At 55.0% G+C, this 26738-nt stretch overlaps 6 protein-coding genes across 6 annotated transcripts; 3 read left to right on the top strand and 3 right to left on the bottom strand.

Moving 5' to 3' along the window:
* Positions 1–6457: 6457 nt before the first annotated feature.
* Positions 6458–6876, bottom strand: QBC33DRAFT_519819 (uncharacterized protein; the record flags this gene model as incomplete). The annotated part of the gene is made up of 2 exons (XM_060426312.1): positions 6458–6684; positions 6780–6876. The coding sequence occupies 2 exons, from the start codon at positions 6874–6876 to the stop codon at positions 6458–6460; spliced, it is 324 nt and encodes a 107-aa protein (XP_060278363.1).
* Positions 6877–9828: 2952 nt separating this feature from the next.
* On the bottom strand, positions 9829–12771 carry QBC33DRAFT_574466 (uncharacterized protein). Its single transcript, XM_060430758.1, has 3 exons — positions 12438–12771; positions 10397–12317; positions 9829–10339 (listed from the first exon to the last, which is right to left on the bottom strand). The coding sequence occupies exons 1-3, from the start codon at positions 12555–12557 to the stop codon at positions 10032–10034; spliced, it is 2349 nt and encodes a 782-aa protein (XP_060278362.1). The 5' UTR covers positions 12558–12771; the 3' UTR covers positions 9829–10031.
* A 15-nt stretch (positions 12772–12786) lies between these two features.
* On the top strand, positions 12787–14002 carry QBC33DRAFT_574465 (uncharacterized protein; the record flags this gene model as incomplete). The annotated part of the gene is made up of 2 exons (XM_060430757.1): positions 12787–13334; positions 13408–14002. Exons 1-2 carry the CDS (start codon positions 13030–13032, stop codon positions 14000–14002), a joined length of 900 nt encoding a protein of 299 aa, XP_060278361.1. The 5' UTR covers positions 12787–13029.
* Positions 14003–16405: 2403 nt separating this feature from the next.
* On the top strand, positions 16406–19441 carry QBC33DRAFT_602099 (uncharacterized protein). Its single transcript, XM_060432140.1, has one exon. It carries the CDS (start codon positions 16421–16423, stop codon positions 19067–19069), a length of 2649 nt encoding a protein of 882 aa, XP_060278360.1. The 5' UTR covers positions 16406–16420; the 3' UTR covers positions 19070–19441.
* Positions 19442–21015: 1574 nt separating this feature from the next.
* Positions 21016–22980, bottom strand: QBC33DRAFT_519815 (uncharacterized protein; the record flags this gene model as incomplete). Its single annotated transcript, XM_060426311.1, has 4 exons — positions 21016–21129; positions 21416–21474; positions 21989–22615; positions 22737–22980. The coding sequence occupies 4 exons, from the start codon at positions 22978–22980 to the stop codon at positions 21016–21018; spliced, it is 1044 nt and encodes a 347-aa protein (XP_060278359.1).
* An 843-nt stretch (positions 22981–23823) lies between these two features.
* QBC33DRAFT_519814 (uncharacterized protein) lies at positions 23824–26391 on the top strand (the record flags this gene model as incomplete). The annotated part of the gene is made up of 2 exons (XM_060426310.1): positions 23824–24244; positions 24278–26391. 2 exons carry the CDS (start codon positions 23824–23826, stop codon positions 26389–26391), a joined length of 2535 nt encoding a protein of 844 aa, XP_060278358.1.
* Positions 26392–26738: the final 347 nt, after the last annotated feature.

The following is a 26738-nucleotide window of genomic DNA, read 5'->3' as shown; positions in this document are numbered from 1 at the left end:
GCCTAGAGTCACACCCGGCCGGAGGGAGGGCCAAGCAAGAGGCCGGAGCGGGAGCCCGATCTAGAGTCGTCGAGGAGGAAGCCCTCTTCCATGTCCTCACTGCGGAGACCGGGGACGCATGCCGACGCCATTGGGGCCTGGCACGTGGTGCAATGGCAGAGTTGAAGGTGTTTTCTTCCCTTTGATAGGCGCTGGTTTGCAGCCTGACGGGCGTGGCGGATTAATTGCCCTGCTTGGTCCCCGAGAATGGGAGGGAGAGGAAGAGGTTCCCCGATTGCTGGGTGGATGGATGATCCGAGAAGCGGTGATAGTCACTTCAGGCTTTCTTGTAGGTGCCTTGCTTGGTGGGAAGAATGTGTGTTCTCCAAAATGAAAAGGCGCCGGAGGGGCTGCCTGAGTTTTGGACTGTAGAGACTGCTCAAATTGAGCCATGATGGGACCCCGTGAAGAAGGCAAGGTTGGTGGTCCAGGTGCCACCGGTCCAGGTTGAAATGCAGTCCCAGTTGAGCGTCTGGCCTGCCTCACCAGCCAACAGGATGGAATGTGCTGTTAAACTAGTTAGATCAACTGAAGTGGCATGAGGTTAATGCTTGGGATAAGTACCTTTGGAGACAGGATGCAATTGGTCCGCGCTCCATTGGAGAGTGGCGGACGGCCGGTGGTCAACAGGATCATCGGCATAAGCCGACCGTGATGATTGTGTTTGACCGGAGATATGTGGCAGATGATGCATGCCATGATGGATGTTTGAGTAGAATGTTCCCAGTCTGCTCCTGCACCAAAAGTGTTAGCTTTTGATCATGTGGTCCACAAGTTGGACATGTGGTTTTTGGGGCAGACGGGTTGACTTACTGTAGGAGCGTGTGGAATGAGCTAGTGGTAGGCAAATTTTTTTTTTTTTTTTTTTTTTTTTTTTTTTTTTTTTGCGTGTGGTGTTGCGGCCAAATCACGGCAGCAGGTCAGAGGTGCCAAGAGGTCAACCTTGATGTAAGTTTTGAGTCCTTTCTGGGCCATCTGATGGAGACAGAGGCAATGGACAATTTGGACATGGAGCAGAGATGGACAGATGGAAAGCGCGAGACGCAAAACGATGGGGGACGACGAGACTTATGATACATTTCGGTCTAGAGCAATACAGGTCATCATCACAAGCACGCCCACCCACACACCTACCAGCCCCCAAACTCAGCCCAGGAGCGGTGAACATGTCTTACCAGTCCCGGTAATGTTGACGCCATTGCCAACGTCTTGATCAGAGTCCTAAAGAGCGGTGAGGAGGAATGATCTAGCCTAGAACCAACTATATTGGATGGAATTCATGAGATCTGTCGGCGAGAGGGGAGGTTGGGGGCGCACTGTCGGGTAGCTGCCAGCTGCATGAACAGGTTCGCAGCTAAGCTGCAGTGGGCCGGTGCATGAACACGTTCGCAGGGCGGCATTTCTGGTGGGGCATGGGCACACTGCGATAATTGTGTCCCTTCCCGCGTCACGCTATCTATCTATCATCTACAGCACTCCCTGCAAGGACAAAATATGATAGATGCAAGGCTGAATCTTATATCTGAGGCGCTAAATACGACAGGTTCCATACAGAGAGTTCCACACGCACTGGATCGGAGTGATGAGCTGGCTTATCTTCATGCAATGTTGAAGAAGTCGGAGGCAGCGAGATCGGCAGGACCTTCCTTCTCCACTCCGGCGGCAACTCCATCCTTCCGGTTGATGGACAGATTGATAAAGAAATTGCAAGTTTCGGCGTCATTAGAACCCCACTAGATCATGCAGGCGATATCTGCTGTCAATTCCCAGCATTTTTAGCCCACAAAATTATCCCACGCTCCAACTCCCGAGTGGGGGCCTGTCTAGCTTGCAATGCGCGGTCCCAGAAGCCGTCGCCTGCATGAACGGGTGGTTGGTGCGTGTCTTGGACGACAGCAGAATGGCGTCTAAGTTTTCTTCACTCCACCCCACCATCAAAATTAATCTCACCTCCTCAGACAAGCACACTACAAAATGGTCAGTCGCTTTACTCCACTCTCTTGCCAGACACTAGACAGCAGGAAGTGGCTTACCTAGCATACAGCGTTTAGGGATCTCCCCGTATTTTCCAATCTGGCTTTAGAGTCAGGTCTTAGATGCCGAGACATTGACCTCCTTGATGAAGTCGCGTGCATTTTGAATACCTTCGTTGGGTTTTTCCATAGAGCTCCACTCAGTGTACGGCCGTTTTTCACTCCGTGTACAGCCTTTTTGAATTTCAGCCACAAGGTCCCACACAAGGCCCCGCAATGCTTACCGCCTACTAAATTTGGTGATAACCGACATTCCAACCACTCCTCTATAATCATTACCACTACTTGTGCTAGCAATAGGAAGTCAAAAACAGCACAAAGTTTGATTTTTCAATGTTTTGGTATGTACCTTTACAGCAAATTTACTAGAAAAAGTACATTAGAATACATAAGTGTAAAATTCCACCACTGTGTTTACACTTGATTCCTATCTACTTAGTAAGTACCATCTATAAGGCACTTGTGAGATCAACTTTGTAATTATCGTTGCCAAAGGGGTTGTCATCTAGCCTAACCTGCCTAGCTAGAGAGGCTAGGAGGCCTAGAGAGGCTAAGGCGCCTAGGATAGGGAGAAGTGTATAGTACTGCAGCCTGCCTGTAATGCCTCTGCCAGTATTAACCTTCTTTGCCTTTGTTCCGCCTGCTGCAAGGTTTTTCTTTAGCCAGCCTTGCTTTCTTGCCGTCGTCGTTGTCTGAAAAGCTGCTAGCGCTATATTTGATAGCAGCCTCTAATTACCAATATCCTCTGCAGTCAAATCAATACCCTCCTATTAAGATAAGTGACAGCAGCTACTAGCTAGTATATGCTGGTTGCCCTAGGCACTTGGTAGACTGTATGGCTTGGCAAAGGCAAAGAGCCTAGCACTTTGCAGGCGACTTTTAAGGACTTTAACTTTGAAGAGGTTGTGGATTTGGAAGTAACAGTCAATATTGTCCTATAAGAGTAACTCTGTTAGCTTGTAAGTCTAAATGAAGGTATCTTACATACCAAGTTGCGCTAAAAGTGCCAATATAGATAGATATCTTCAATCTTCACACTCTTGCTATCTTCTTCCAATTGCAATAGCTTGTAAAGGCAAGGCAGGCTATACTAAGCCTAGTAATGATTTAAACAAGAGCTAAGCAGTCTGTATAGCCTTATTAGTCTAGAGATTGCTTCAAAGGCAATTTGATGCTAGTTTTTTATCAAGACAAGCGCTTTAAGAAAAATCCGTCAAGGAAGATTGCCAAGGTAAACCTAACCACTAAATTCAAAGCAGACCTAGGTCTGTTAATCCTTTTCTTCACGCTCAAAGCTACGCTTCTAATCTTCAACCAGCTTCTTAGCTAACTAAACAACCTGCTTAAGGGTAGACTTGCTAGTAACCCCATAGCTCTTGAGACTGCAATAGGCGCTTTTAGTAAGTAATATAGTGCGCTAGCCAAAGTTAGTATACCAAGAGATATATGCCTGCGCTTATTCTTCCTTCTTTAGCATTACTATTTCTTCAATATACTTCAAAATTGCCGTCTAATCTTTAAAGTCCCTCTTTATCATAGCGTAAGCCTTGTTAAAATCACCTTTAGTCTTCCTATAGATAATGTAACGCTATAAGACAAAAAGGCTAGCCTAAGAATTCTCCATGCAGTTAGAAAGCTTGCCAATATTAACATACTAGCTAGTCTTAACATAAAAGTTAAGGCATTAAAGCTTATTGTTATCTTCTTCTTCAAAGGCAGAGGCAGTCGATAGAGAAATCACGCAATTGTTATTTCTATACTAATAAAGGTAGCTATATTCTAGCTTGTCAAGTGTTGCTGCAGGCGTAGAAGTAAGCGTAGAAGCAAGCGTAGAAGCAGGCGTAAAAGCAAGCGTAAAAGCAGGTAAAGGCATTTCCACAGATGCTAAGGCTAAGGCTAAGGCTAAGGCTAGAGGCTTCTTCTACTTCTTCTTAATATTCAACACTATATTCTTGTTGATATAGAAGATATAAAGCTGCTACTATACTATATCTCTATACACCTCTGTCAAGGCTATCTTAACGTTTGCTTCCTAGTCTGTAATAAAGACTCTAGGACAGGTAGCATCAATGCAAGCCTAAAAAGCCTTAAAATGTTAAATCAACTACTTGTATCTCTCTTTGCGCTTATTGTCAATAAATCTAAAGCAGGCAGTAAAGGTCTGGTTGGTATTTGCAACTCTAGTGACTTGGAAAAGCAAAAGCTAGTATTTGTTAGTCTTGTATATATTGTCTGCCTGTAAGACCTAGGAGAATCGCTTTTACTGCTGCTCACACCAAGAAAGCGTCTAAAAAAAGCCAACAATATAGCTAGAACTGTCAGAATTATACAAGACTTTATGCTTAATATCTTTTGCCTTAAAGATGCAAATTACAGACTAGGTAGGCGTATAACTATCATAGGCTTGCTTCTTCTGCTACGCGCAGAGGTTCTCAAGGTTTTTATTGGTAAAGACAGCGTTAGGAAATTCGTCGCGAAAGATCTAAGAGATATCGCGACTTTAGACTGCCAGGCTAGCCCTAGTGATCTAAGCAACGCGCTCTTTCTAAAGGTCTATAAACCCATAGTAGTTGTAGTGCTTGTCAGGCTAAGTAGAAGCTTTGTGATTCTCGTAATAGTCTTTGCCTTCCTTAATCTTCAAGACATACTTCTAGTCTGTCTTCTTAGTTGCAAAGGCATAAGCCTTTCAAATGCACTCCACCTTGGAAGTCGTATAAGAGTAAGCTTTTAAAAGGCAGGCATTTCCTTGGTTGCAATACCAGTCAACCTGCATTAGACTTCCGTCATGATACTTAGAAAAGCAAGTGCGTGATATGGCAAAGCCATAAGCTTTTGCCTAGTCCTTCAAATCGCCTTCAAGCGCCTCTAGCGAGTTGTACGGATCCTATAGGCAGTGGGTTACTGGCGGGTTCGAGAGAAGAGGTTTAGCCATAGTAGCAGCGATAAGGTTGATAAGGTTGGTAGGTTGAAAGGTTGGAAGGTTACTAAGGTAGGTAGGTAGGAAGGCAGAGTGCGATTCTGCCGGCAGTATTACATGGGCCTGCTTCCACTAAGGCGCAGGCGAAATTTCACCAATCAAATTGCTCAATTCCTCGCACGGGCCATATGGCCGTACACAGAGTGAAAAACAGCCGTACACTGAGTGGAGCTCTTTCCATATACTTGGAGATGGGATTTTCCCACCGCAAGTTGGCTTTAATTTGCCCACACCTGGCTGCCAACATAGTTTCTAAGAATCGAGTTGCCCTTTGTAGATCCCACGAGGTCAGACAGGCGATCCAGCAGTCTCAGGAGCGCTTCCAGTACTTCTAGGCAGCATCGCTTTCGATAGAGACTTTTGGTATTGGATGGTTTGGATTGGCAAGGTGTAGTTTCAGCGTGATGTCCGCTACTCAGAGTCTTGCGACAAGATAGTATATCTATGCGTTGTCTTCCAACAAGTCCTATCGTCGCCGTCGTCACCGTTAATTACCACTTGCAGCAGCATTCCCCAAGCGCTTCTATGGCCTTTCCTTGGTATTGTCTCCGTGGAAGAAGCAAGAGTGGGAATATTGTCTGCAATGTCGGTGGAATGTGTAACTATACAAGAAAGTATCGGTGGTGTCAGTAGTTGGCTATTCAGAGCTTGTCGCATCATCGCTGCTGTCGTCGGCACTGGCTTCCGCAGTTAACTTCCTCAACTGCGGGTGCGTACAAATCTACATTGCCGATGCTATTTCCTATGCCAGTAGTGACTTTATGTACAATCAGCACTATAAGACTGAACTTGTCAAACCCGAAAACCGGGCAAGTCTTCTGCCGTCAGTGGTCCGCATTGCAGGACCACCTGTTCAGTGTCGCCCTTAATGACACAGAGATCTGTGTGGTCCCAAGCTGTAAAGATGATATTTATCCGCGTCAGTCTCGTGGTGGCGGATCTCTTTCTGAAACCGGGCGATTTTCTTCAGTTGAATGTCACCGAGCATGAGGGTGTTCATGCCGAGCCCCTTATGGGGCTCGGTATTGGGCAACCCAACCGTGACCGACGTCCAACGAACGCATGCGCCATATTCGCAGCAAGCCGTAGTCGCACGCTGCCCGACTAACATCCCAGTTTTGCCATCCGCAGTCCCTGTTTTGGGCCACTTCCTAATATCGTGGTCCTTCTGCCTTTGGGCCTTGTTCTGGGCGCGTAATGGCTGTTAAGGCCATGCATAGCGACGATGTTAAGCGAGGGGGCAAAGTTACATAAGAAGTTGCAGGACGCGACATATGACGCAAGAGGCTCGAAGAGCTGTGGAGGAGAGCGACGAGTTACTCAACTATAAGGTCGACGCCACCCCACACCTCTCCGAAGCCGATCGGCTTGCCCGCACAGCAACAATGGCTGTAAATCCCGTCGTCGGTCAGGACTTTGGCATGGCTAGCATCAAGCCGAATTCCAGTGGGTTGACGCTGAAATGTGTCGAGTCCTGCGCATGGCGCTTTCTCGGCGCCGCTGAGAACTTGTACTGCTGGTGAATGGCCTCGATTAATTGCGCGTGGTCGGGCCCAAACTCGGATGTTGTTGCAGAATAGAACCCGTCCGTGCTAACTGTCGGGGTCTTGACCAGCCTCGAGTTCGTAATCGTCACTGCTCTCGGAGAAGTTCGGCTTCCCTGGCGGGGACTTGGATGGAAAAGTGAGGAGGCGAGGCCGATTCTCAAAGGCAACAGGACTTGAGCTTACTGTCGCTGAATTTAGAGAGTGTTAGTGCAAAGTAAAATGACGGGTAGAGTAGACCCATGCAAGGCAACAACAGCAACCCCGGCACAGCGCGCTTCATAAGGATCTTGGGACAAACCTGTACCCCAAGATCACAGCTCTTGATTCACGACGAAGTTTTTGCGATGAGCCGCCGCTATGTTGATGGCTATAATCCCACCGCTTCCAGGGTCGTTGACATGGATAGGGCCTCGATGCAACTTCCGAGAATCCGGTGGGCCGACGAAATCACGTCACAACATCACGCACACATCGCCACATGGAATTAAACGCGTTCCAACAACTCGTCTTCCTTCCAAACCACCTTCTCTTTTCCAACCACCATAACTTCGTCAAATCGAGGCCAAATTATGCCCCCGCAACGTCCTGGCCCGCGATTTCGACTGCTGGCTAGAAAACTGTTCTCCTGTACGATACTGATAATACTGCTGATACTGCCGGTACCTAGACCACCCAAACCTTCGAATCGCAGCTTCCAAGCAGCCGGCCTTCCAATCTAAACCGTCAACAACGAATATATATCCATTTATATGGTTAAACGGACCCCTGAATGTCATGCCTAGTCTTGGTGGACACATATAGCCCTGTTAAAGTGCATAAGGATACCCTTTGCTGGATTTTGGGTAAGCATCTTCCTCGAAAATGGAGAGCAATCAATCGCAATGAATTTTGAGAGGTATCTTGCAGGTCCCGCAGCTCGCTTCCTTCAGTTTCCGCACCTTCAAGGAGTAGCATCCAATGACCTCAACCATCTGCAGACTAACAACTGGGAAGACATCTGCCTCTGCCTCGGGCACGCTTGGCCTTGACAACGGCTACATCGACTGTCTGATCAAAGGGCCCGAATATCCCGAGAAAGCGACTCAAATAGACTGAGGACTGATGTCCGTATGTCTATGGTAGTCAACAATAGCTTCGATAATGCGAGACAGGCTTCTCGGTGATGGTGGCGGAGTCCGTGGAGCCGGAGGAGGAGGAGACGTGTACCATTATCAGCTGTAATTGGTCCCCCAGTCGCAACCTGACCGCAACAATCGATGGTGGTGGTAGTCACTGCTGTCACTCTAGGCTACCGCACTCAACCAGGTTGGCAGTATTGGCAGAATCCAGCTCCCTCACATCTCTCCCAGACGCACCAGACTTCCCCTTTCAAAGTCGTACTTTTGTCCAGGGCATGTTGATAATACGTAGTGTTGTCGTTGCATTCAGTTTTCCCGCCATCACCGCCTAGGCAGCCAATGCCTTCAACGTCCACGCGCTATCCATCCAGACCGTCAAACTGGCCGACTACTACGGCCGCAGCAAGACCGCATCTCCACCGCCATCACCCAACGCTGCTGTTCTGCTCGGCCGGCGCGGCCATCTCGGCCTGGCGGGTAATAAGTGACGGCGTAAGTATTCCATGGTCCTTAACATGGTTGTCCTAGGCATCCTGCGGATTGCTACTATACATAGCAGCATGGTTTCGTAGTAATTGGCGGTGCAGGGCCTATTTGGTCTGTCTATAGAAGATACCTATGCCAATGCGACTGCCATGGTGCTGCACCACTGCTTATAAATATTTTAAATGGTTCGCTATCGTGCCCTTCTTGCCCTCCCGTGTTCCAAGACTAGGCTGTCACCTAGTCTCTGCCCAAGCCAAGTCACCACAGCTGCGCACCAAACATCTTCACATAGCAGAGGCGACTCCACAGCAGGCGCAGCCCATCGAAAGCATAGCAAGAGACCTTGACATATACCTAAGGCATACACTAACCGCCCTACTCTACCGACATGCAGGTGCTGGTTGCGCTCAGCGTGGTGACATGGACTGGATCGGCCGGAGAACACGAAACTGCTGAAACCCGTCAGCCTCTGCGTCGCTGGTGGCAATAAGCTTGTCTAGCAAAGGTGAACCAGCTGTCGGCGAAGATCGAAATAGATGGCCAAAGAATCTGAAATAGATGTTGCTAGAGCATGCTGCTCTGCCCTGCGGCCCCACTTTAAGCCGGGCCGGGGTAGCGTAAGTATTTCGGACTATTTCAGCCTAGCGTAAGTATTTCGGCTTTAACGGGGAGTATTTCAGCTTTAAAAATCGGTGTCGCCAGGCTGAGGGAAACATGCATCCCACCAAAACACAAAGTTCACTACCATTGCAGCACAACAGATCCATTCTGTTTAGTGACTATCGAGAAACAGAGAAAGCCAATTGAAGGGAATCGATTGGTGATTATTGCATGCTATATGACGATTTCCCGTCAAGCTGACTTGACTTCTTGTCTCTGTCTCCGCGATGGGAACTGGAACGTGGGGATTAACTGTATACTTTCAAGGCTAGACGAGAAAACTACAAGCCGACGGGTAGAGCTTCCAGGATTAACTGGCGACACCGTGTCGGGATCTGGCGCTGTTGCGGAGGGTAACGTGACGAACATCACGGATGCCGGGCTTGTCTAGCTACAGACTTTGGATCCCGTTCATTTGGGTTGAAGCAAGGATGGTCAATTTTTGGTTAACTTGACAAGCTTGTCTTTCTGGATACTCCCCGCCCCCAATTGTCTGCGTCGAATCTGAGTTGGTTGTTGGAGACCTCCCTTTTTAACAGCTCTTCGGATCTGTCCCCTCGCACATGGGCAAGGTTGAAGAAGCCTGCACTATCATCGAGAAGGTTCCCCCCGGTTGAGCTCACAGCCTCACAGTTTTGGGAAACTAGGCAAAGAGGGGGCCTTGTTGGTGGATGATTCGAGGTGGGGGCCATACATACGCTTGGATGTTGTGAGGTACATGCTGTAATTGGTTGTGGTTGGGGTTTACTCCCTCACCTCATTGCAAGAGTCCATATGGCTATACACTTGTGCCGGTGGTGTAGTTGAGAGATAACTGGCGTGCGTAGCCTTGGATATAAGTCGATGAAAGGACCTAGAAGAGTCTTTATCATATGTTGATTGTTGTTGAGAATGTTGGAACTTTAACCTGAGATGGGGAGAGAGGGATTCATCAATGGTTTCCAGGGGTTGTTGTCCTCGAGCTGGTTGTCCGATACACCACAATGGTCAAGGACAAGCCCCTCCGTGTTGTTTCCATTGGTCCACACCCTAGGCCAGACAGATATGCTAACCAACTAAGAAACGGAGGAAATATGCGGAGACCTTTGAGCTTAATCAGGTCTCTCGCAGGAGAGCGATGGAGAATACGAGCAGACGATCGTGGAACATTTACAGACACAATAACCCTCCCTCACTTGGCCTCCTCATCGGTATACAACTTGGCCATCAACGCAACCCAAGCCTCACTCTTCTTAATCACGACAGCATCCCACCCATCCAAGAGAGACTGCACCTGCGCCATCTTGGTTTCAACCTCAGCCTTCGTCAGAATCCTCTCCTTCAAACCCGACCCCCCCGGCGACGAAGCAGCGTCAACAGACGTCTGATCAAACTCCCTAATCTTCGCCTCCACCTCCGCAATCAGATCCTCGACAGACTGCATCACCTCCCCCAGCTGCGTCACTTCCTTATCAAGACTCCCCACCACAAGGGCAAGGGCTTGAGCCACGTTAGTAGCCTGAGCGCAAGTCAACTGGCTCAAGTCAACAGCGTTACCAAACTCCCAGACGAGGTTTCCAAGCTCATTCACCTTCGCGCGCCGATCCCGTCTATCCTTGCGTTCGCGCTTCTCCGCAGCTTCATCTGCTTCCGTGGATGCCGGCACCGGTACGTCACCACCATATCCAAACAACCGCATCACCCTCTCCCCAATCCCACCCCCTCTCTCCGCCCTCTCCTCCTCCTCCCGCCTCTGCCTCTCCGCCTTCTCCTCATACCTCCTCTCCGCAACAAGCGCATCCATCCTCGCCCTCTCAACCGCATCCCGACTCCCCGCCAGCACCTCGGCAACACCACATATCGGCTGCACAAGCTCATCAGGCGTATACACGCGCAGCCCAGCGACAAGCCTATTCCGCCGCGCGTCAATACCGTCAGAGACAGCATCGTGGAGCTCGACAAAATGGGAGCGGGAGACGTGCAGTTCGGAGACGAGGAAGGCGGTCCATGGCTGCCGCTGGTGGGAACTGGTAAACCACCACCGCGGATCAATCCACCACCCCCGCCTACTCCTCTCTTCCAGCCCCGCAACAACCCCCTCAAACCGGCCCCCCCTCCCCTCCCCCCACCGCCGAACCCGTCCGACGAGACCCCCCACCCTCCCCGCGTCGCGGTTTAACACGCCCTCCAAAGCGCGGTGCATCGCCGGTGCGTCAGCGGCTAGACGCGCGTGTCGACTGGCCAGGGCGTCGATGTCGGCCTTGGACGATAGTGCGGACGCGACGGGGTGGTGGTGGGTGTGTAGGTGGGGGCCGTAGGTTGATGAGAGGGCGGTTAGGTGGGCTGCTGCTGAGGAGAGGGCTGGGGCTAGGGGGGAGGAGGGGAGGAGGGGGGTTGGGGTTAGTGTTGTTGTTGGGGGGTTGGAGGTGGAGGATGGGGATAGCGGGGGTGGGAAGGTTGGGGAGGAGGATTGGGAAGATGAGCTGGCGAAGAGAGATGCTGGGATGGAGAGTAACCCAAGGGCTTGGCCTGGGATGGAGACTACCCATGAAGACCAAGACGAGACCATGTTGGAGGCGGAGTTGATGGTCGAGAGAGCGCTCATTGCGCCGAGGAAGAGGAGGAGTAGCACCGCCGCGAGGAGGATGACGCAGCACCCCATTAGGACCTGGCTGCAGCTGCAAGACAGGAGGGAGAGGATGCCTGCGCTGGCGACGCCCTTCCGGGTCTTTCGTTTTGGCTCCCGGGATTGAGTGGGAGTGCGGTGCTGGTGGTGGTGATGGCCCGGAATGACGGGACCAGCCGCAGTGTCGTTCCCAGTAGGGGGAAGGACTCCGTAGTTGTGGGTGTGCGTCTCGTAATGGTTCGTGTAGTGCGTGCTGGTGTCGCTCTGCATGGTTGTGCTGGTGCTGGTGCTGCCTGTCGGGACTGGGACTGGCACAGGTACGAGGTTGGCCGACGCAAACGCCGGTGGCATCGATAGCGCGGATGGATTGCGGACAAGAGATTGCGCGTCGGAGTGCGGCTGGGGCAGATAACTGCGGGACATGGGAGTGTCATCGATGGCTGGGAGCTTCCCTCTCGTCTCCTCGAGACCTCGGCCGGCAGAAGCCAGAGTCTCAATGTCCGAGTCTTCAGGATCGGGCCAGCTGCCCGGGGCGTGGACAGGGTGCTTCTCCCCTTCATCCCGTCTGGCCTTCCCCGCGGGGGACTCGGACTGAGTCTCAGGACCCGGAACATGTATCGTGTATGGTGGGTCCTTGACCTCTTCCCCTTTTCTCTTGTCTTGCTGCGGTTTGTGTCCAATGGGATTGAGATTTGTACTCGCAGGTCCCCCTCCCGCTGCATGTGTTTGTCTGTGCGTCGGCGGCGCTGATGATCCGGTGGCGGTGGCGGTGGCCGAGGGAGTCTCGCGCTTGTTCCTTGATACGTCAGACGCGGCAGAGGACAGGCTGGACCGGCCGCTGCTCTGGGATGCCTGGCAGAAGTAATCGGAGTTAGCAGCCGGAGAGGTGGACGACCGCACGAATGTGGACGTGAGAATGGGAATGCATGGGAAATGCGATAGGACGGGGAGGCAGAAATGCGAGATTCGTACCTTCTCGCTGAGATTCCGACGGAGCTTCCGGTTTAGCTTGTCGAACGCGGCGGGTTTCGGCCGGCTGGGCTGTCCCGGGTCTTGGCCCGACGCGTCGGACTTTTCGCTCGGCGGAGCCATGCGGGTGATTGCGCAAGGCGGATGAGCGGACGACAGCAAAAGAGTAACGGATGGAAGGACGGTACTGGATGAGCGATGAAACTGGAATGCTGCAAGCAAAGGTTGTTGCAAGTTTAAGAAGGAAATGTGCTGGGAGGATGCAGTGCAATTAGGGAGAAGACGAAGGAAAAGGCGAAAGAAGGGGAAAAAAAGTACCGAGGGAAAAGTGAGGAGGAGTCTAAAATAAGAAGTCCCAACCGATAAGTCGCCTGTGGAAATGCAGGAGGACTGCGGAGTTGAGCTGTCAGTTTTCTTTGTTGCTCGCGGGAGCCTCCTGTTTTGGGTTGATAAACGGAGAGCAAGTTCAACTGACAAGCCGAGATGGTTAGTTTGTGTCTTTTGAGTTGTGTCTTCCAACCAAGTCCGTCTGTTCTCTTTCCCTTCTTCCTTTCCCACCAAGTCAGTCTCCATCTCAACCGCTGCTACATACACGATGCCGGCTAGAAACAGAATGCGGCATAGGCAGCCCCGTCCTCCCGACTCCGACTCCGAACCCGACCGGTATTCTTCCAACAGACGTGTCCCCAATACCCCCAAGTCCAGCATCCCCTTAGAAACCCCCACCATCTGGAGACCCCACCATCCCCTGTTGATCATCCTCGCCATCCTCGCCATCTTCACAATCCTCACTCTCAGCATCACCATCTTCACCAGCGACAGCAGCAGCAGCAGAGCGGCAGCCATCAACAGCAAGCAGCAGCAGCAATCAACACCAACCCCCCATCTCTCACAGGCCAGGCACTTCCCCCCCCCCCCCCCACCGCCGCCGCGTCTGCACAGCCCTTTACACCCTCCGCATGACCTCCCCCAGCAGCCCCGAGCTGGCGCCTGACCCGCTCGAGATCCTCGGGCTGGACGACGACGAAGCCCTGTTCGGGAAGAGAGGCGGTACGTCGGCCCGCGACGCCGTCATGCGCGCCTACGAGGCGGCGTCGCGGCCGTACTGGAACAGGGCACAGATGTGGCAGGCGTGGCTGTCCGCCGACGCGATCGGGGTCGGGGTGGAGGTGGATGTTGGGGGGGTTGTTGGGACGATTGGGGATGCGGGGTGGGATCAGAAACACGGCAAGCAAGATAAGGAGGAGAGGTTGTGGGCATTGCCGAATGACAGGGCGGGAAGGTTGGCTTTCCTGGCGGCGCTGATCAAGTCTGCGGCTATGCTGCGGGATGACGAGGCGAGGGAGCTGTATCTGGTGGAGTTTGTGCCGGCTATGGATGAGGCGGCTCGCAGGGCTGCGGGGTCGGCGTCGCCGCTGAGGTTGCTTAATGTTATGAGGCATGCGAATCCGTCTGACGAGGTGCGCCGGGCGCGGAGGGCGAGGGCGGCTGTTGCGAAGGAGATGTGTTGGGGCGTGTGGGTTTCGCTGTTCGCGGGGCTCGAGGTTGAGGACGGAGACGAGACGTAGGGGCTTAATGAAGTAGTCGAGCTGCTGAGTTCGGGATCATCTCCCAGGGCAGCAGTATATCAGGATGGAAAGCTGCTCTGTTGTTGTGGTGAGACAGGTGGGAAGGGTTCAATTTGATGGACGGTTGGCTGAGGAAAGCCGGGCCTGGAAAAAGAGCAGAGTCAGCTAGGTCTGGTTTAACACACCGATCCACGACTGTAGCCTACTAGATATGGATGTCCCCCAATCAACCGTTTGGCCAGAGCGATGCATGTTCAACGACGTGGCCCAACAACGTCGGCTCATGGTAGGAGTGTCGGTATGCCACGAAAATATTGGCTGCCGGGCCTTATGGGAGGACTCAGTGCGCACTGGCAAGGACTCGAGTTGCTCCGTCTGGGGGAGGGGATTTGAACAAGGGACTCGAGTCCTCGAGGGGACAAGTACCTAGTGCGTGTCACGTGCGTGACTTTGTGGCTCCGCACCAAGTACCGCTGGCTCGAACTTCTTCTGCACACCGGTTTCTCAACAGCCCGACGTTGGAAAAATACGTACTCTACTTCCTGCGAAAGCGCTTCAATTCGTCTACTGGCCAAAACGAGGCGCATTCATCTCTGCGCGGCAGATACAGTGTACTTTCCTGCGGTCGCATGCTAGGCGTGCTGACCCACCACCCCGCCTGCACGCACGGCTATTGGGCGGAATCTCATCCCACTGTTACCCAGATCCGGCCTCAAGCTGAAATCAGGATGCACCACCCCTCATTTTAGGGGACTGACCCACACATACCCTGATAATGTGCTGCAACCACCGTTTGTGCCAATATTGGATGCAAGGGACCAGTTCGTATACTGCACGATGCAGTAGAACGGGTGGGATGCATTATCATTCGTTGCATCTCGATGCTCTAGTTGGTTCCGACCCGATCGGTGCGGCTTATCAAGATATTCGTGTAGATCTTCTGCTGGCAGGAACAAGTGTGATGGTGGTGTGGAGCACTGTCGATCCCTCCCTTGGTCCCTGGATTTGCAGTCATGTGCCTGTTCCCTGACCACCAACAGAGCAACCACATGCAGGAGACCGGAGAGAAACCGGAGCACAAGTCTGGATGGTTGAGTCGCACATGTTTCGGCTGGAATTTGGCAGGGAGGAGAGTTGGTGATATCCGATCAGCTGTGATCCCGTCACGGTAGTAACAAGCGAGGTGGCTGGAAACTCCAGCGACGCAATTGGCCACGCGATTGGGTGTTGCTCCACGGATTCCTGAGAATGTCAGCCACTCTGCAGATCCGTATTTGAATCACAGAAGCACCACCCCGTCACACAGTGCACTGTAGCGTCAGCCCCTGCAACGGGTAGCGACTCTCGCATCCATGAGTCACGCACAGTGCCTCATCTCACATGTCTCTGTGTGCGCTGTGCCTATTCACCGCCGGAATAGTTTCGGGAGTTGGCAGGCTCCATGACCAGCTGTCTGCTTGAGCTGAGCTGGAGGTGCTTCCGCCAACTTCCGAGTTCTGCGCACCTCAAATCCCGCCGTCATGAGCGGAAATAGTACACGGATTGAAGCGTGCCATTTGGAACAACTCCCACCTCTGAAGCATCCTGGCTTGTTGAGATGCGGATTTCTCACTGGCAGATGGGAGAGAAAGCACATATGCGGATGTACTATACTATATTGTACATTGCTGCAGTTTATGTCCAAGCTTCACAGTCCTAACCCCACACTAGCCATTCACAGCGATCGGTGCACTGACGAGACTGACTGCTATCGGGGAGCTGGGGGTACATGGGTACACTCGCTGATGCATATGGGGTGACATTACCGTAGGGCGGATCTACCGCTGGAGTACTGTACCTCCGTACCTACTAGTGCGGTGGATCGTGCAGCATGCCGGCACTCCTCCCTCCCTTGTAAACTGCTGTAATACTAGACCATCCATTACCCCACTAATGCCGATCCCTCATCATTCCCCCAATGTGGCATCACATTCAATCCCCGTCGCATTCGTTTGCTAATTATCATTTCGCTTTTCTCACATTTCGCTTTTTCTCCTTGTAATCCGTAATTATCTGCACTTTCAATCGGAACCATGGGTGCAGACATCTCGACCGTCTTTGGCGTGCATCCTCGCCGACATTCCATGCCTGCCAGAGATTCACTGGCCCAACGCTACAGCACCAACAGCATCCCCTAACAGTACCCCGCCGACAAATTCCTCCCTTGAATGCCCTCGAGCGCCGCTTTTGTGGACGACTATGCCTTGCACCACCAACAACACTTGGTTCGATTCTGTTCTCGGAGGACAAAGAACAAAGGAGCATAGGCAAACCAGCTCGACTATCCCATCGCTGTCAGGTATTCCCCCTCTGCTTCCCCCGCTCCTCTTTCCCTTCTCTCTCGATTATCCATTGTCAAACAAGCCAGTACTGACAATCATGGCGACTTGGCCCGAGTCACAACAGCGCCCCCCATCATTCACAACATCTCCGGGTCCTGCTTCTCCCCCCAGCCGCGGGAGAGCTTACGTGGAATACATTGACCCCGCCGACGCCGCCATCCTCTCCGACCCTTCCTTTACCCCCCACCCCGACTCCTTCGCGGCGCTCCGCTTCTCCGCCCGCTACAGCCTCCACCCCGACGGCCGCCGCCGCCTGCAGCCCGTCGAGCTCTGCTTCCACGACGACTGGGATGCCCACCCGGAGAGGCCTGTCTCGCTGCACTTTGGCAACGGAGACGCCGTCACGCGGCACGAATGCCCACCTCCAAACCTGCCTGCCCCGGTGCCGCCGGGCGCCATTGTCGAGGCGGGGATCGTGGATGTCGGGGACGCTGTGCTTTCGTCGATTGAAGAGGAGGATATACACGATGCGGGGGACGGTTGGGATGCATCGGTGGCTGGTGACAACGGCCGGATGAGCTTGTCTCCGTCGCCCTCCCCAGGCTCCCGCTTCTCTCCCTCGCCGTCGCCGCACCACCGGCTAGACAGGTTCGAGCAGGTCCGGTCCCACATTTCCTGGCGAACCCTTGCCGTCGCCCTCGGCGTCGCCATCGCCGCCGCCGCCGCCTGTTTGGGTCGCCAACCCGCTCCTGTCTGCGCTGTCGAGGTGGAGATCGTCGACAACATCGCCGTCCTCGACCTCCCCTCCCGCCTCGTCAACCTGCAGTCCCGCTTTGGGAGCATCGGCAAATCCATCGCCACCGCCGCCCCCTACCTCAACCCAGACCAAGTCGGCGAGTTCGCCTCCGCCATGACGGCGCTCAGGCTTGCACTGGCGGGGTACTACCGTGCTCTCGCACAGCACACCGAGACGGATCTTGCGTCGGGGGCACAGACGATCGTATTCGACTACAACCACCTCGCCCGCGAGTCCGACCTCTTCAGCGCCTCCATCTCGCAAGCCTCGGAGCTATGGGTTCCCGTCGACGCATCGCTGCGCGGGCAGTGGGCGCGCATGCAGGCGGTAGACACGTGGTCCAACGCGCACCACCTGGACCTCCTCTCGCCGTGGGTGTGGTGGGGCCCGCTCATCGACGGCGAGCCCATCGACGGGGCATACCTGCTCTCCAACACCAACTTTACTGCTGGCGAAGAGCTGCTGCGCATCCTGCCCCTGCGCACGTCGTCTGCTCCACCCCCCTCGATCATCAGGCAGATCCTCGCCATGTACCGCGCCTCCGCCACGACGGGGATGAGGGCGTCGGTAAAGCACCCGGCCATGACGCCGTGCGAGTTCTGCGCCGCCGCCGACGACACGCTCCATCCCGCCTGCCAGGACACCGCCACGTCGTCCCCGCTCGCCAACTACGCCGCCCAACTGCGTCGCCGCCTCCCGCCGCTGGCGCTGTACGCGGACATGGACCCCCACGACCTGCCCCCGCTGTTCGGCTCCGACGCCGACGCCGGCATGTTGCCGGACAGGTTCCCCGGCGAGCCGGACCTGTTCGCGCTGGGTCGCCACCTCGCCTCTGCGGCTGCTTCGGCGGAGGAGATTGTTGGGATTGCTGCGGGTGTTGTTGGCGGGGTGGATGCGGATGGGAAGGGGCATGAGAGGGTTTGTGCCAAGTGGCGGGATTCGCTCAGCAGCACCGACGGACATGCGTCCCATTGGGGGTTTGGGCAGGAGTTTAAGGCTGTCGTGGAATACGACTTTGTCGCATACACTGGCGAATCATCGGTTGTGTCGCGGGTAGGGCAATGGTTGACCCCCTGGTGGTCCACCCCCGACAACCTCCTCCGCCGCCGCCGCGCCCTCTTCAACCGCTTCTCATCCACCGAGCTTGCCTTTGACGACAACAACCCCCCAGACACCCCCTACCTCCGCATAGCAGCCCACGTCCTCTCCACCCAAACCAACCTATCCGATCCCGCCATAACAGCCATAACAGCAAAAATCACATCCCTCTACTCCTCCTCCCGCCTCGCAGCCGCAAGAGCCGCCGTCGCCCTCGCACTGTGCGGCAACCCATCCCTCCCACCCCCAGCAGCAGAACAGGAGATGGAAATATCCCTCCTCCCCGCCACATCCGGCGCCTCAACCCTCCTGTCAGGCCCCATCCACGCGCAGATCGACGCCCTCGAGCAGGCATTTGCCGTCTTCCGCGACGTGTGCGCCGGGGCGGCGGAGCTGGTTGGTCAGCTGGATGGGCTGGGGAGGGGGGAGGGGTGGGTTAGGGTTGTTGTTGGGGTGGATGGAAATCTTGAACAGATTGGAGAGGCTGGGGGGCGGAGGTTGACGGCGACGGTGTCGAGGACGTTTCTTGTTTTGGCGCATCCGACGGATCAGGCTGCGGTTTTTGCGGAGGAGGGGGAGAGGCTTGTGGGCGAGGGGGGGGAGGTGGATGGGTTGTATGCCGGGGCGGTGGGGAGGCGGAGGGGGGAGGGGGAGGGGGTTGTTGGGGAGTGGTGGGAGGGGCTTGGGGAGGGGGAGGAGGAGGCGGGGGAGCTGAGGCTGCTTGATGGGAGGGTTGTCAGGGTGAGGCCGGTTGTTGAGAGGGAGGTATTGGAGAGGATGGGGGGTTTGTTGGAGACTGTGAGGTGTGTTGGGGAAACCGCTGAGGAGGAGGAGGATGGCGGTGATGATTAAGTGGCGGTTGACTCTCCTTGGGTGGTTGTCGTGTCTTGTTCATGCTGTTCTGCTTCCCTATATCTCCTCTTGGTCAGTCCTGTTCTGGTATTAGCTTTGTTCTGCCACTCGATATTTAGTCTTGGTCGACTCTTGGTCTTCATCTTTCAAGGTGTTGTCCTATCATCTGCCATGTTTTATCTTAGTGTTTGGTTCCAGTTCCAGATCCCGGCTCTTCTTTCCGTGCTTCTTCCTTGGAATAGCCTGGTTCCATTCATCCCATCACTGTTCAACGTTCCATTCCAGTCTTGGATCTGTGGTCTGGGTGGCTTAGTCCTATGTTTTCGTCGTGATATTTGTAGTTTTATCAGTTCCTGACTAGGTAATTCCCAGCGATACTGTCCCCAACACTTGCCCCCTCCCATTTCCGCTCTAGACCATTGCTACAGAGCATCCCCCTTATAGCCTAGCCGAGAGTCATTGCCCTGGTGACCCTCCTAGCCCCTATTCTCCGCCCGGTCCTCATCGTTCCTCGCCCCAGAATGGTCTGACATTTTGTCCTTCCATTCGGTTATTCCATCCCGGCTTCGCCTCGCCGCCAAGCTCGGTAGCAACAACACCCCCAACTTCGCCAGCTCAGAGCCCTCGCTCCGCCGTAGGTCGGCAACCGTCACTCGAGAGGCCTTTCTTCATGGGCCGAGAGGATGTCCCCGCGATGGGTAGCCGGTGGGCTTAGACTTTCCCCGGCTTTGCGTCGCCACACACACATATCACGGTCCTAGTTCCAGTTCAGCCATCGGCGTCGCGGGACGCGTGTGCCACGGCGCAGGCGAAAAGGTCGCGCCTCCTCAACTGCATTCTTTTATAAATTCAAGGAGGGGGCGAAGGGTGTCGTCGGCGTTGTGCTCTCATGGCGGCGGGGCCCGTCTGTAGAAGCGGGGCCGGCTCCGAAAGTGGGGTCGTCTCCAAAAGCGGGTGGTCAGCCAGCTGTCGACAAAGGTTCGCCATCAGACGCCAGATTGTTGCCAGTCTCTTGTCATGGTTGAACCTCGTCGTTACTACGAGTCTCAGCCTAGTCTCGGTCGTCTTCTTAATATTGCTCTTTACCGTTCTCCGTGTTTCCTTCGTCTCGGCGTCCGGGCCCGGATTATGTCGGTCTTTGGCTTCCTCTCTATTTCTATGCCCAACTCCGCTCTTGCAGTCTTCTCATTTCTCACGTCTCTGCGGGTCCGCTACCCCGAGGTTCAATGTTGTTCGAGCCCCCGGTCTGGGAGTTGTACTATCCTTGGTCATTGATCCTGTGCTTTGATGCCGCTTCCTGGTCCGTCCATTTGCGAAACGCACATATTGCTGCCTGACACCGGCCTTCGACCATACCGTGCCTTTGGATTAATATCGTTGATCTTGGTAGTAGTCTTTGCCATTGTCCCAGCCCTGGTTCCGGCCCGCCACCCTTTGATTCTGGTGTGTTTCTCCAGTGATTTTTTTGCGTCCTGCATTGGGTTCCCAGTTGAGTCTCAACTTCACCTCGGGCGTGAGTCTCAGCCGGCTCCCAGGCTACAGTCTGGGACTGAACTCGACCTCTCATCCGTTCAAGGTCGCGGCTCATCCCTGTCCTACCCAGTTGGTCCCAATAACATTCTCGGTCCCAACCCTCAACCTGCGTATTCCATTCCGGTATTCTTCCCCGGCCTGTCTCGGCTTTACTCCTAGTTCTACTCTTGCCGCAAATCTCGCACGTCGCATACGTCTTGGTTGAGATCAGGCCCAGCAGGGTAGCAGCGGTAGCGACATACAAGGTCAGTACCGACGGCAGGAGGGAAGCGGTGCCAGAGTGGGTACACGATCCAGTATCCTGCAAGTTCAAATCGCCCCCTTGCATCTCTAACTTCAGCCGGCATGTATAATACTACCATCCAGGTGCCTAGCCTAGGATGGCGTCAGGTTTGGCGGAAACCGCTGTTGTCTTATAGCCATTGCCACTGCTCTCTTCTCCACCTCCTCCGCCTCCTCCGCCTTGAGACACCGGCGATCCGGGTCTCTGGATCCCAGTCCCGGTATTTCTTGACGGTATTCGGTTCCTAGTTCAGTTTCGTCGTTGCTGTAATTACTGCCTAGGTCGGTTGGGACATGCTCCTGTCCTAGCCTAGTCCCAATGACATTCTACACCCGATTGTCTTGGAGCCCTCGGTCTTAGGCGTCTCTCACACGGTAACCGGCCCTGGTGTAGGTGTCCGTCCTCATCTTACGCCGTATTGCCTCCGTCCTCTCCCCAGGTTTCATCTCAGTGTTTGGAGATCCCATCCCCCCCCTCTTTCCGGGGTCTTTCCCTTCTCCGATATCATCCTCCCTCCACGTCCACCTTACCGGATCCCGATATTTGAGCCCGTGGTGGTGTTTGTCGTCTTCCCAACCCCGATCGTCATCTAGCAGAGTGAAGAAACAAGAGGAGAGTCAGGCTTGGCTGGCCCTGTCGCTCCTGTAAGTATTTCGGCCTATCTCAGCCTAGCGTAAGTATTTGGGACTATTTCAGCCTAACGTAAGTATTTGGGACCATTTTGGCCTTAGCGTAAGTATTTCGGCTTTGAAGGGGAGCATCTCGGCTGGGATTGGAGGTAGGCACACGTGGGAGATGATAGGAAGAAGTGGAACGCCGCATGCTTGTCCAAATACTAACGTTGATGTACGGAACCGACCTGAAAATACCATTCTTATGCTAAAGCTGGGTACCTGCGATATCCGTCTGCCAATCTCATCGCTAGCGATCCCATTCCCAAACCCAGCACCCGTCACAAAGTCCCAATCAAGCTCCCTTCCCCTGCACTCCCCCCCCACCGCGATTCTCCCCACCCCCACCCCCACGCACACCCCGACTCTCCTTATCCGCATTCCGCCCGGCTCCCCCCCGATGCCCTCTCCGCCGCGCCGACGTCGGCGTACCCGGTCCCCCTTGCCTCGGAGCGGGAGCAGCACCACCGCCGCCGCCGGCGTCGAACCAGCCCAGGTCGTGCAGATACCCGCACAGGGACCACAGCTCGGCCTCGTCGCGCTGCAGCGTTTGCATGGTGCGGTTCATGCGGTAGCGGATGGCGACGAATTGCGCGATGGCGGCGTCGCGTTGGGCGTCTAGGCCGTCGTCCTCGTCGTCTTCTTCCTCGCCGGTGTTGGTATCGTGTAGGGGTGCTGCTTCATCTGCTGCTCCTCCTCCGTCGTTGGCTACGATGTTCAGGGGTCGGAGGTAATTATGTTGGGTAGGGGGCTGGTGCTGACCGTGCTGCTGCTGCTGCGGGAGAGAAAAGGACCGCGGCGCGAAAAACGGAGTCGTTGGAGGTCGCTGTTGCCGGAGGGGGGACAGCGGGAGCGCACGCCTGGGACTCGGAGTGGCGCCGGGACCGGGCCTGCCGGTCGGGGACACAGCGGAAGCCGCGGCCCTCGCATTGGCGGCTGCTGTTGCCTCTGCCCACTGAGCTGTTGTCTGCTCCTGCTTCCGGAGGAGGGCGCGGCGGGGGAGGCCGGTGGGGCTGGATGGGAGGGTTCCCCAGTTGGAGAGGTCGGAGATGGAGGGGGCTGGGTTGAAAGATGTTAGACTGGGGATCTTGTTTGGGGGACTGGGGATGTTTGGGTGGAACTTGAACGTGGGGCTGGAAGGACAAGGAAAGGAGAGGGGACGGAGGAAGAAGATACTCACCGACAGTCGCCAGGGAATGGGCGCGAGAGAGACGCTTGGCCACACCCCTCGACTGCACTGACGACTCTCCGGCGGTCGTGGCCTGGTCGTTGAAGTGCGGGTGTCGCCGAAACAGCTCCTGCCAGAGTTCTTGCTCTTCTGGCTGGTACTCATCCCAGGACCTGCCCTCCTCAATCAGGCGGATGACAAGTCGGTCGCCGGCGTCGTAGAGACACTCGCCGTAGGGGTGGTTGCACTGGGACATGATGACGATGGGACAATTACACGTGGGAGTTTGGGGATACAAATGGAAGGCTGGGGGGGAGAGAGATAGCAAAAGAGAGTGTGGATATTTGGATGGATGATGGATGATGGATGGGGGCGTGTTGAAGGCAAGAAGGAACGAGAAATGACAGTGATTTGAAAAGGGGAGAGAGGGAGGACCGGAAAGAGAGGGAGAGAGAGAGGAAGAAAGGGTGGAGACGGAGAAAGCAAAGAACAACATCCGCAGAAGGGTCAACACGACTTGTCATTTTCGCGTTTACCTCTATCGTTTCCGTGTAAGCTGTGGGTCATCCCGTTTGCCAGGTTTCGTCCAATAATTACATCCCACCACACGGTTTGAGATACCCAGCCGCTACAGTACCCGTTCGCACTGATCAATATTAAGCTACATCAACCAGGATGAACATGTTCGATTCCCCGTTCCATTATCCATCACTAGCAATGGTTCATGCCGGTGGTTGGTTTAGGTCCATTTGCTTCCGCTAGCCAGCCCCTCCAGAGTTGGGCTGTTGGATGATGTAGGAGGTGGTTCCCGCTGTCCCACAGCAACCTTGTAAGGCGGCAGGTAGATAGGCATGGACCGGGGAGACCAACAGAGAGGTACATGCAGTACTTGCATCGCATGAACTGACTACTAGGAGGGACAGTTCCAAAAATCTGCAAGGCAATCAATCGCACTCTCACCGCATAGTTGCCCCTCTCTCTCCTTCTTCGCCGCCCGACTCGCAAATACCTCCATCACAATCCCATAATTAATTCCCCCATCAGTAACACAATTCCACGCCAGTCACACAGAGTCACGCAGCTATTCACCCCAGCACACATGGAGCCCGACGTTGCCATGGCCGACGCAGACGACGACCGTTCGCAGCTTCAATTCCGCGGCCGCTGGCTCGGCATGCTTGCGTCGGACCCATCATGCCGTCCGTCCTGGACCCAGGGAGACGTGCTTGCCTTCCGCGTCTTCCTCGCCGCGAATGGCCACTCCCGATCGACCGTCAAAACCCTCCTCATCCGCGACGGGCCCCTCCGGGAGCTGAGCTCTCGACTAGCCCCGCCCATCGACGTCGGGAGCCTTGCCGGCGAGGAGTGGCTCGCCGTCAAGAAGAAGCTCGTGTCGGCTCTGGAGTATCGGCTGGGCGAGCTGGTTGATAAGGGCGTCGTGCGCAAGCGGTGGGATCCGGATCTGAAGAACGAGGTGGTTGTCTGGCCGGATGCTGTTGTGCAGCGGTTCACTGCCGTTGGTTGGTCTGGGAATATACTCTCCCCTGACGTAGCCGAGCCGAGAGTCGCCGAGCAGAGGGGAGCCTGGGAGGTGCGTGGTGACGACAACGTTGATGCAGACGGCGACCTGGTCCTGCAGAATGCTCCGCCCAACGAACGGGAGGGACTGGAACCGGGCCTGCCACTGGGATCGGCACCGCGACCGGATCAGCAGTTGGGAACACCTCCCAGACAACGCGAACGGGATCGCCAGGTGGATCATCAACAAAATCAGCAGCAGCAGCCGCAGCATCACCAACAACAAGAACCACAACGACTGTCCTTTCTCGACAATCCCACTCCGCCGCAGTCCCATCCCCGCCAGCTCCCACCAGGTCCTCGATTCCAACCCAAGCTCATCTCCCAGACGCAATCCAAAGCAGGTCCCACAGACAAGTCCCAACCCCAGCGTCAATCCCGCCACCAAGCCACACCGATGCGCGAGACCACCCCCCACCAGTCATTCGTCTCCCCACGCACCCTCGCCCTCCGCTCGCGCCTCGCCGCCAAGGTCCAAGCACTAGACGACAACGCAGAGGCCGAGAAGCGGCGGAAGCAGATACAAGCGGATGAGCAGGAGGCGGCCGAGCTCGAGGTCCAGCTGCGGGCCATCGACGTCGAGGAGGCTAGGGCCAAGCGGGAAGCCGAGCACCAACTACAACTCCGGAAAACCCAGGAGAACCGCCGCCGGCTTGAGCGGGAAGACGAAGAGCGGGAGGAGAGGGAGATGGAGACGCAGGAAAAGGAACACCGGGAGAGGAGCCGCAGGGAGAAGGAACAGGCACAACAAGAGAAAAATAAAACGGCCAATCTACCACGGGGCATATCAGAGTCGGCACGCGCTGTTTCTCCGGTGACTGAGGATGGCACCTGGACCGCCGAGGTGGAGGTTGCCGAGAAGTTAATCCAGACTCCGATGACCCCGTACAAGCCCCCGCGCTCCCCATCCGAGGATGGACATGGACGCGACGATGGAGACAAGGGCGGCGGGGTCATTCCGGCCGGCAGAAGCAGCGGTATTGGTGGTTCTCGCGTCGCCGAACTCAAAAACACACGCGATGAGGACAATCCAGACCCAGGCCACCGCCGCCAGGATGATGAGGATGACAACTCCTCAGACTCCTCGGCAACTGCGGCTCAGCGAGGTACTAAGGCAGGTCTTAATCCCGTCCCCCTCCATCGACCCAACATCCCCGGCCTCGCTTCGTCCAGACACGCCGTGCATCCAGTCAACCTGCTAGATCAACAGCAGCAGGAGCCATCGCCTCGACCAGTGGTGACAAAGCCCTCGGCCCTCCACCAACTCACTGTTGATGATGTGGACAATACCCTTCTTACCGGTGACAATCTGGGGTCTCCGTTCGATCCGCGGCCGGGTTTGGGAGTTCTGGAGGAAGTCCAGCAGCAGCACTTCCCCGGCAACCGTCCAGGGCCTGCTCCACTCCATCACCGCGGGACCGGAATCGGAGTGGGGGCCAGCACTACCGGTGGAATGTCCAGTATCACCGAGGAAGAACCCGGACCACGCTTCCGTCTACCCCAACCACCACCGCAGCAGCAGCAAACCCCCTTCCGCCCCCGCATGGCAAACACGCCCGCCTCCCCAAGACAGGAGACAAATCCCAGGGATAGAAATACCGTCCCCGTCTTCAAAACCCACCTCCACTCCCTCGCCACCCTAACCTCTGCCCTCGCCGAGGCGAAGATGGCCGAGATATCCGCCTCGTTCGACCTCTGCCTTGCTGCGTTTGATGGGAGGAGGGCTAGGGCTGCTGCGGAGCGGAGGAGGGGGAGGGCTGCTGGGGGTGACGGCAACAGCAACAGCAACAGCAACAACGGCAGGAACAACCCCGCCAGAGACAGGAAGACCACCACCCCCCAACACCCCACCCCAAGGACATCAAGACAAGCCGTCAAGTCCTCTATCACAAACCTCAATCAAGCTCTCGCCAAAAAACAGCAGCTGTGGCGGGATGTCGGAGAGGAGGCAAGCGCGGTACGGGTTGCGCTGCTGGGAGGGGACGGGAATGCGGATGATAGAGATGGCCGTGTGCGGCATTTGATGGTTCTGCTTGGGCTTGGTAGTGGGGGGGATGGGATTGGGGGGGCAAGGTTGGGGTTGTTGTGAGTTTGAGAGGGGGGATGACTTAATTGGGGTTGGACTTCTTGCACTCTTTTGGGAACTTGGATGTTTATGCCTTTTTTGGTTGCTCTTTCTTTCTTGCTGTTTTTCGTCTTCTTACACTCCTTCCGCTTCCCTTTTGTCGACGACTGATGAACTCATGATAAGGTTACACACATGTCCCACATACTATGAAAAGTACTATGCCATAGAAACAACTGCACAGAAATGTTTGGACTATGCACTCTTCTCCTCGGATACCAATTTTTTTGCCACGTACTCCAATGTCCCGGTTTCCCAGACCATAGATAAACCAAAGAATCCAACGGGATGGGGCATCCTAAGCAACCAAG

This window comes from Phialemonium atrogriseum, assembly GCF_030411735.1.
Source record: "Phialemonium atrogriseum strain 8032-3 unplaced genomic scaffold QBC33scaffold_46, whole genome shotgun sequence".
NCBI classification, from domain to species: domain Eukaryota; kingdom Fungi; phylum Ascomycota; class Sordariomycetes; order Cephalothecales; family Cephalothecaceae; genus Phialemonium; species Phialemonium atrogriseum.
The sequence above is the reverse complement of the archived record's forward strand: the minus strand, read 5'-3'. Positions and strand labels throughout refer to the sequence as shown.

What these genes read in the sequence shown, in the direction of transcription:
- QBC33DRAFT_602099 (XM_060432140.1), top strand. Translation starts at nt 16,421, where the DNA reads ATGGCGACTTGGCCCGAGTCACAACAGCGCCCCCCATCATTCACAACA.
- QBC33DRAFT_574466 (XM_060430758.1), bottom strand. Translation starts at nt 12,557, where the DNA reads ATGGCTCCGCCGAGCGAAAAGTCCGACGCGTCGGGCCAAGACCCGGGA. An exon ending in GTCGGAATCTCAGCGAGAAG is followed by an intron (nt 12,318 to 12,437) that starts GTACGAATCTCG and finishes TACTTCTGCCAG; the next exon opens with GCATCCCAGAGCAGCGGCCG. An exon ending in AAACCTCGTCTGGGAGTTTG is followed by an intron (nt 10,340 to 10,396) that starts GTAACGCTGTTG and finishes ACGTGGCTCAAG; the next exon opens with CCCTTGCCCTTGTGGTGGGG.